Source organism: Lithobates pipiens, unplaced genomic scaffold, assembly GCF_037356315.1.
Source record: "Lithobates pipiens isolate NorthernLeopardFrog02 unplaced genomic scaffold, aLitPip1_a1.2 Scaffold_19, whole genome shotgun sequence".
In the NCBI taxonomy this organism is placed as follows: Eukaryota; Metazoa; Chordata; class Amphibia; order Anura; family Ranidae; genus Lithobates; species Lithobates pipiens.
Window position 1 is genome coordinate 490,044,567 of NW_027507764.1, and position 8,313 is coordinate 490,052,879.

Sequence of the window (8,313 nt, forward strand, 5' to 3'; positions counted from 1 at the left end):
CTAAAATCTGACTTGTATCTTAATGCAGACTTCTGGGGAAATCAGGGAGCCAATCACAAACAGGAAATGACATCTCTGGGGGTCCTGTATACCAACTGTGTACAGAACACTTCCAGGTTACCATATTGCATTGAATTTTACAACATAAAAAAACAAAAACAAAAAAAAAACACACAGAGCTGCAGATTGAAAAGCAAATGTATTTTTTTAATAAAATTAACTTACAATATGACTTGTATAATAATTGTATAGGCTAGTTTTTATTTTATGTTTCACCTGCAAAAGTGGAGTGCCCCCTTCAAGGAAGCCACCCTCTAAATATTACAGCATAGAAATTGTTTGTTTGCTGGCGTATTATGTTTATACTGTGTATTTATTATTGTTAGGTTCATATGCCAAACATAGTAAAATATTTATATATTATATGACTGTTTTTAAATTATGATTATCTGGAGGACACGTCGAGTTTGTCTAGTTTGTAGAAGATAATACAAATAAATACACTTTATAAAATAAACATTGCTATAACTCTAGTATTAGTATTTCTAGGATTTGACAGGTAAGTCGTTCAGTGCTTTCATTCAGCAACATCAGACAGGGTCCATGCACCGACAGCCCCCCGCCCCTGTGCAACTACAGTCCCCCTGTGCAATGACAGTCCCCGCCGTGCACCGACAGCCCCCCGCCCCTGTGCAACTACAGTCCCCCTGTGCAATGACAGTCCCCGCCGTGCACCGACAGTCCCCCTGTGCAATGACAGTCCCCGCCGTGCACCGACAGCCCCCCCGTGCACCGACAGCCCCCCCGCCCCTGTGCAACGACAGTCCCCCTGTGCAACGACAGCCCCCGTGCACCGACAGCCCCCCGTGCACCGACAGCCCCCCGCCCCTGTGTAACGACAGTCCCCCTGTGCACCGACAGCCCCCCATGCACCGACAGCCCCCCCATGCACCGACAGCCCCCGTGCAACGACAGCCCCCGTGCAACGACAGCCCCCCGTGCAACGACAGCCCCCCGTGCAACGACAGCCCCCCGTGCAACGACAGCCCCCCGTGCAACGACAGCCCCCACCGTGCACCGACAGCCCCCCTGTGCACCGACAGCCCCCCGCCCCTGTGCAACGACAGTCCCCCTGTGCAACGACAGCCCCCCATGCACCGACAGCACCCCGTGCACCGACAGCCCTCCGCCCCTGTGTAACGACAGTCCCTCTGTGCGCCGACAGCCCCCCCGTGCACCGACGGCCCCCACCGTGCACCAACGGCCCCCACCGTGCACCGACGGCCCCCACCGTGCACCGACGGCCCCCACCGTGCACCGACGGCCCCCACCCCGTCCACCAATGGCCCCCACTCCATCCACCAATGGCCCCCACCATGCACCGACGGCCCCCACCACGCACCGACGGCCCCCACCACGCACCGACGGCCCCTACCACGCACCGACGGCCCCCACCACGCACCGACGGCCCCCACCACGCACCGACGGCGGATCAGTGCTACTTCACACTAAATATCTGAAATCAACATCCAGGATCCTTCCACCAGATTGCCTCTTCCTCTGGATTATACTTGGTAGTGATGACTTTCCAGCCTGCCAGCTCCCAATGTCATCAATCATCGAGGAACAACTGGTGGCAGACACAAGACTCATGTGTGAGGATTTACTATCAGCGTTGTCACAGACAGCCCTCTACGGAGAAGGTTTCTTCCCCAGAATACTGGATCTTCCTGGATTTCTATCCTGAGCAAGTAAATTACAGAATGATGGACAGTACAATGGGAGAGAAGGCAGACTGCATCTCACATCTACTATGGAGACCCATTGTGCAGATGTCCCCCGGTAACCAGGCTGCCTGTACACAACACAGTCCTCACATAGCTCAAGTTTCCTTGTTTGTGCTGCCGAGACTAAACATCCTCTGAGAACAAAGCAACAAGAACCGGAGCCAGGGAGCCCACCTGAGCCTTGCTGGCGTGTCCAGCCAGGGACCCCGCCTGAGCCTTGCCAGCGCACGCAGCCAGGGAGCCCACCTGAGCCTTGCTGGCGTGCACAGCCAGGGACCCCGCCTGAGCTTTGCCAGCGTGCACAGCCAGGGACCCCGCCTGAGACTTGCCGGCGTGCACAGCCAGGGACCCCGCCTGAGCCTTGCTGGCGTGCACAGCCAGGGACCCCGCCTGAGCCTTGCCAGCGTGCACAGCCAGGGACCCCGCCTGAGCCTTGCCAGCGCACGCAGCCAGGGAGCCCACCTGAGCCTTGCCGGCGTGCACAGCCAGGGACCCCGCCTGAGCCTTGCCAGCGTGCACAGCCAGGGACCCCGTCTGAGCCTTGCCGGCGTGCACAGCCAGGGACCCCGCCTGAGCCTTGCCGGCGTGCACAGCCAGGGACCCCGCCTGAGCCTTGCCAGCGTGCACAGCCAGGGACCCCGCCTGAGCCTTGCCAGCGCACGCAGCCAGGGAGCCCACCTGAGCCTTGCCGGCGTGCACAGCCAGGGACCCCGCCTGAGCCTTGCCAGCGTGCACAGCCAGGGACCCCGCCTGAGCCTTGCCGGCGTGCACAGCCAGGGACCCCGTCTGAGCCTTGCCGGCGTGCACAGCCAGGGACCCCGTCTGAGCCTTGCCGGCGTGCACAGCCAGGGACCCCGTCTGAGCCTTGCCGGCGTGCACAGCCAGGGACCCCGCCTGAGCCTTGCCGGCGTGCACAGCCAGGGACCCCGCCTGAGCCTTGCCGGCGTGCACAGCCAGGGACCCCGCCTGAGCCTTGCCAGCATGCACAGCCAGGGACCCCGTCTGAGCCTTGCCGGTGTGCACAGGAATGGACCCCACCTGAGCCTTGCCAGCATGTGCAGCCAGGGAGCCCATCTGAGCCTTGCCGGCGTGCACAGCGACAAACCCCACCTGAGCCTTGCCAGCATCCACAGCGACAAACCCCACCTGAGCCTTGCCAGCGTGCACAGCCAGGGAGCCCACCTGAGCCTTTCCAGTGTATGGAGGAAGGGCACAGGGAACATTCCGTGTATGGAAGCAGGGCACATTCCATGTATGGAGGCAGGACACAGGGAACATTCCGTGTATGGAGGCAGGGCACAGGGAACATTCCGTGTATGGAGGCAGGGCATATTCAGTGTATGGAGGCAGGACACAGGGAACATTCCATGTCTGGAGGCAGGGCACAGGGCATATTCAGTGTATGGAGGCAGGGCACAGGGAACATTCCGTGTCTGGAGGCAGGGCACAGGGCATATTCAGTGTATGGAGGCAGGACACAGGGAACATTCCGTATATGGAGGCAGGGCACAGGGAACATTCAGTGTATGGAGGCAGGACACAGGGAACATTCCGTGTATGGAGGCAGGGCACAGGGCATATTCAGTGAATGGAGGCAGGACATGGGAAACATTCCATGTGTGGAGGCAGGGCACAGGGTATATTCCGTGTATGGAGGCAGGGCACAGGGCACGTTCAGTGTTTGGAGGCAGGGCACAGGGCACATTCCGTGTCTGGAGGCAGGGCACAGGGCACATTCAGTGTATAGAGGCAGGGCACAGGGCACATTCAGTGTGTGGAGGCACAGCACAGGGCACATTCCGTGTCTGGAGGCAGGGCACAGGGCACATTCAGTGTGTGGAGGCAGGGACATGAAGCATTCAGCTGTTGATCTAATGCTGAACTGTTGGGACACCCAGCACTAAATGCTTCATGGCGCTCTGGTCATTGCAAAGAAATAAGAGCCCCCCCCTTATCACTCACCCCTCCTCCATGCTGCCAACTATATTACTTTATAGAGAAGCTCAGTCATAAGTGAGGTCGGGTCTCGTAGTTTGCACTGCACTATGAAATCTCCCAATCACTCTAGAGAAAAGCTCTTTAGTCATTGGTTCCCATTCCCCCAGAATATTACTATAATGCCCCCTCTGCCCAGTACAATACAGACCACACCCCGGCTAATCTATGGTAAAGCATTTCTTGTGTGCCGTACCCAATCTGCATGTGATATAGGAAAAGCCAGCAGCACGCCTGTACAGAACTAGAAGAGCTCCAATAAAATACAAGGCTCTGCTCCCATCCCATCAGAGTCCCCCAATACACTCAGCCAGTGTCACACCAGGGAGAGGAAGACACCAATCAAAAACCTTGTACTAAAATGTTGACCAATGAAATGATACCAGGTCCTTGGCCTGTGATTGGTTACATGTTTAGAGGAATGGCAGCACATGTTCAGGTGATAAGCACCTGTCAATACTGAAGTCACATGATCCTGAAGGGGGGGGGGGGCACATCTGTCTATGTGACATTCTTGCACCTGGCAGTGTGATGGGGAATTGGTAACCAAAAATATAGAATTGTCCAATGAAAATCAACAGAACCAAGTGCAGCCAGCAAATAATGATCTACACTGCAGACAAGTTCTTCCCTGCACTCCGAGGAACCCCCATCATCTGTTTTCATGTATCAATGATGGCCTTGCTGTAAAATCTGCCCATACACTATACAATCTTCTTTACATCTACCACCAATCATTTTATTACAAGGGCATGTCTGATCTGATACAAATTAAAAAATAAGAACTTCTCTTCATATTACATCATTTTTGTAAAGCTAAAGCTCACCATCCAATCTTTGTACAATCAACTGTGGCCCTATGTGCCTGGATCTTATTATCCAATCAGAATGATCCAATCTGCATACCATCCAATAGCCATAACTTCCCTTCTGATCAATTCAGATCAAATTCAATCAAACTGAGTCAATCAGCCAGAGACAAAAACGATCAATTGCTTTGCATCGATTGGCAGCACTGAGATTCTTTGGTCCTAAATCCGATCAAACGATGAGATTGTGATCAATAACTGACAGTCATATCTTCCAAGTATTGAGCAAAATCCCTTTCCCTATGTGCGAAATATTGATCAACTATCAATCGATTACTATCGTGAGTGATGGATCAGAAAAGAATCAACAGATTTACCAAAACTATGTAAATATGACCAATCAATCTGTACCCAATCCAACCGACCTTGCAGCACAGATTGTAACATGTATAGTGAGCCTTAAATAGGTTGTACAATCAGATTTTATGCTGTATTGCCAGCTGAAGATTTCTAAAGATCAAAGTTGTTTCCAGAGTTATATTGTATAAGGTTATATCTAATAAACTGTACTGATGTGCATGTGCCTGGGTGAGCACAGCCCTGTGATCAGTTCACAGACCTATCATGATGCTGGTCTCCTTACCTCTACACTGAAGTCCCACCTCCCCCTTACCTCTACACCGAAGTCCCGCCCCCTCTTACCTCTACACTGAAGTCCCACCTCCCCCTTACCTCTACACCGAAGTCCCGCCCCCTCTTACCTCTACACCGAAGTCCCGCCTCCCCCTTACCTCTACACTGAAGTGCCGCCCCCTCCTTACCTCTACACTGAAGTGCCGCCCCCTCCTTACCTCTACACTGAAGTCCCGCCTCCCCCTTACCTCTACACTGAAGTCCCGCCCCCTCTTACCTCTACACTGAAGTCTCCCCCCTGTTACCTCTACATTGAGGTCTCACCCCTCTCTTACCTCTACCTTGAGGTCTCACCCCTCTCTTACCTCTACCTTGAAGTCTCACCCCTCTCACCTCTACATTGAAGTCTCACCTCTACATTGAGGTCTCGCCCCTCTCTTACCTCTACATTGAGGTCTCACCCCTCTCTTACCTCTACATTGAGGTCTCACCCCTCTTACCTCTAAATTGAAGTCTCACCCCTCTTACCTCTAAATTGAAGTCTCACCCCTTTTACCTCTACATTGAAGTCTCACCCCTTTTACCTCTACATTGAGGTCTCACCCCCCTCTTACCTCTACATTGAGGCACCCCTCTTACCTCTACATTGAGATCTCACCCCCCTCTTACCTCTACATTGAGGTCTCGCCCCTCTCTTACCTCTACATTGAGGTCTCGCCCCTCTCTTACCTCTACATTGAGGTCTCACCCCTCTCTTACCTCTACCTTGAAGTCTCACCCCTCTCACCTCTACATTGAAGTCTCACCTCTACATTGAGGTCTCGCCCCTCTCTTACCTCTACATTGAGGTCTCACCCCTCTCTTACCTCTACATTGAGGTCTCACCCCTCTTACCTCTACATTGAAGTCTCACCCCTCTTACCTCTACATTGAAGTCTCACCCCTCTTACCTCTACTTGAAGTCTTACCCCTTTTACCTCTACATTGAAGTCTCACCCCTTTTACCTCTACATTGAGGTCTCACCCCCCTCTTACCTCTACATTGAGGCACCCCTCTTACCTCTACATTGAGATCTCACCCCCCTCTTACCTCTACATTGAGATCTCACCCCCCTCTTACCTCTACATTGAGATCTCACCCCCCTCTTACCTCTACATTGAGATCTCACCCCCCTCTTACCTCTACATTGAGGTCTCGCCCCTCTCTTACCTCGACATTGAGGTCTCACCCCTCTTACCTCTACATTGAAGTCTCACCCCTCTTACCTCTACATTGAGGTCTCACCCCTTTTACCTCTACAATGAGGTCTCACCCCTCTCTTAACTCTACATTGAGCTCTCATCCCTCTCTTAACTCTACATTGAGGTCTCACCCCTCTCTTAACTCTACGTTGAGGTCTCACCCCTCTTACCTCTACGTTAAAGTCTCACCCCTCTCTTACCTCTATATTGAAGTTTCACCCCTCTCTTACCTCTACATTAAGTTCTCACCTCACTTACCTCTACATTGAAGTCTCACCCCTCTCTTACCTCTATATTGAAGTTTCACCCCTCTCTTACCTCTACATTGAGTTCTCACCTCACTTACCTCTACATTGAAGTCTCACCCCTCTTACCTCTACATTGAGTTCTCACCCCTCTCTTACCTCTACATTGAGGTTTCACCCTCTTACCTCTACATTGAGGTCTCACCCTCTTACCTCTACATTGAAGTCTCACCCCTCTCTTACCTCTACATTGAGGTCTCACCCTCTTACCTCTACATTGAAGTCTGTGTCCTCGGCACACACAGCACATACAATCCACAGCACGCCCTGCCACACCAGCCCCAGTGAGTGGAGGAAATCTCGGGATGTGGAGCCGGGTGTGATCAGGAGCATGGTGAGCCGCCTGACACCGAGTCCGCTCCTTCAGAAAGTCCCCAGTGTTCCCGGCACGGAGAGCCCAGCACAAGGGATGCTCTGCTGCTGCTGCTGCTGAGGCTGCGATGGACGCTCGGTGATCGGAGGGCCACACACAGATGGGATCCTATGCATAACCAGCGAGCAAGGCGGTCCAGCGTCCAGGTAGAAAGAAGGTGGCCCCCCCGGACAGTGTCCCCGCTTATCCCCGTGTACAGCAGAGAGGCCTGTGTGCCCAGCCTGCCTCTCCTCTCCTCCCTGTGCGCTCCTTCTTCTCTACGGGAAGGTCCATCCTTCATCAGCATAACCACGCCCCGCACCGGCCAGCCCCGCCCCGGCCACCTTAAAGATGCCGCTGCATCCCCGCACCGAGCATGCGCACTGCACGCCGCATCACCCTCCTCTGACAGCTGGATACAATGTAACGGACTGGAGCGAAACTACATGGAAGCGATGTGTGTGATATTGTATCCGAGCCCAGGAGCCCACGTGTCACCCCATCCACTCCTCACACGTTCATAACATGTCACTTCTACGTGTCTGCAGGGCTATGGGGCTTTTATATATATATATATATATATGTATATATATATATATATATCTTTTTTTTTAATCATTTTACTTTTTAACGTTTTTATTTATTTATTTTTCGTTGAATAGATAGCAACGTCTATTTTCTTATTAAACACTTTTACTTATAACCCCAAACATTATTCAGATTTTTTTTCATTAGTAGAGATCAGTGGTGGCTGGTGATAAACTATTTGGGGGAGGGGAGCATGAAGTCCCCCCCAAGTCCACCTGCATTCACCCCTCCATGGTGACGTCCCCCCCACTCACCCCTCCATGGTGACGTCCCCCCCACTCACCCCTCCATGGTGACGTCCCCCCCACTCACCCCTCCATGGTGACGTCCCCCCCACTCACCCCTCCATGGTGACGTCCCTCCACACTCACCCTTCCATGGTGACGTCCCCCCAACACTCACCCCTCCATGGTGACATCCCCCCACACTCACCCCTCCATGGTGACGTCCCCCCCACTCACCCCTCCATGGTGACGTCCCTCCACACTCACCCCTCCATGGTGACGTCCCCCCAACACTCACCCCTCCATGGTGACTCCCCCCCAAGTCCGCCTGCACTCACCCCTTCATGGTGACGTCCCCCCCACACTCACCCCTCCATG

At 53.4% G+C, this 8,313-nt stretch overlaps 1 protein-coding gene across 2 annotated transcripts in view; it reads right to left on the reverse strand.

Moving 5' to 3' along the window:
* MMP16 (matrix metallopeptidase 16) overlaps window positions 1-7,427 on the reverse strand; it is a 322,591-nt gene extending 315,164 nt beyond the window's left edge. Inside the window, exon 1 of one of the 2 annotated variants that reach the window (XM_077492987.1) lies at window positions 6,982-7,427. In XM_077492987.1, coding sequence (XP_077349113.1) covers window positions 6,982-7,104 — 123 coding nt within the window. In that variant the 5' untranslated portion in view covers window positions 7,105-7,427. Of the gene's footprint in view, window positions 1-5,617; window positions 5,628-6,981 lie in introns of those variants that run through there. The other variant, XM_077492988.1, reaches the window with a different exon arrangement.
* Window positions 7,428-8,313: the final 886 nt, after the last annotated feature.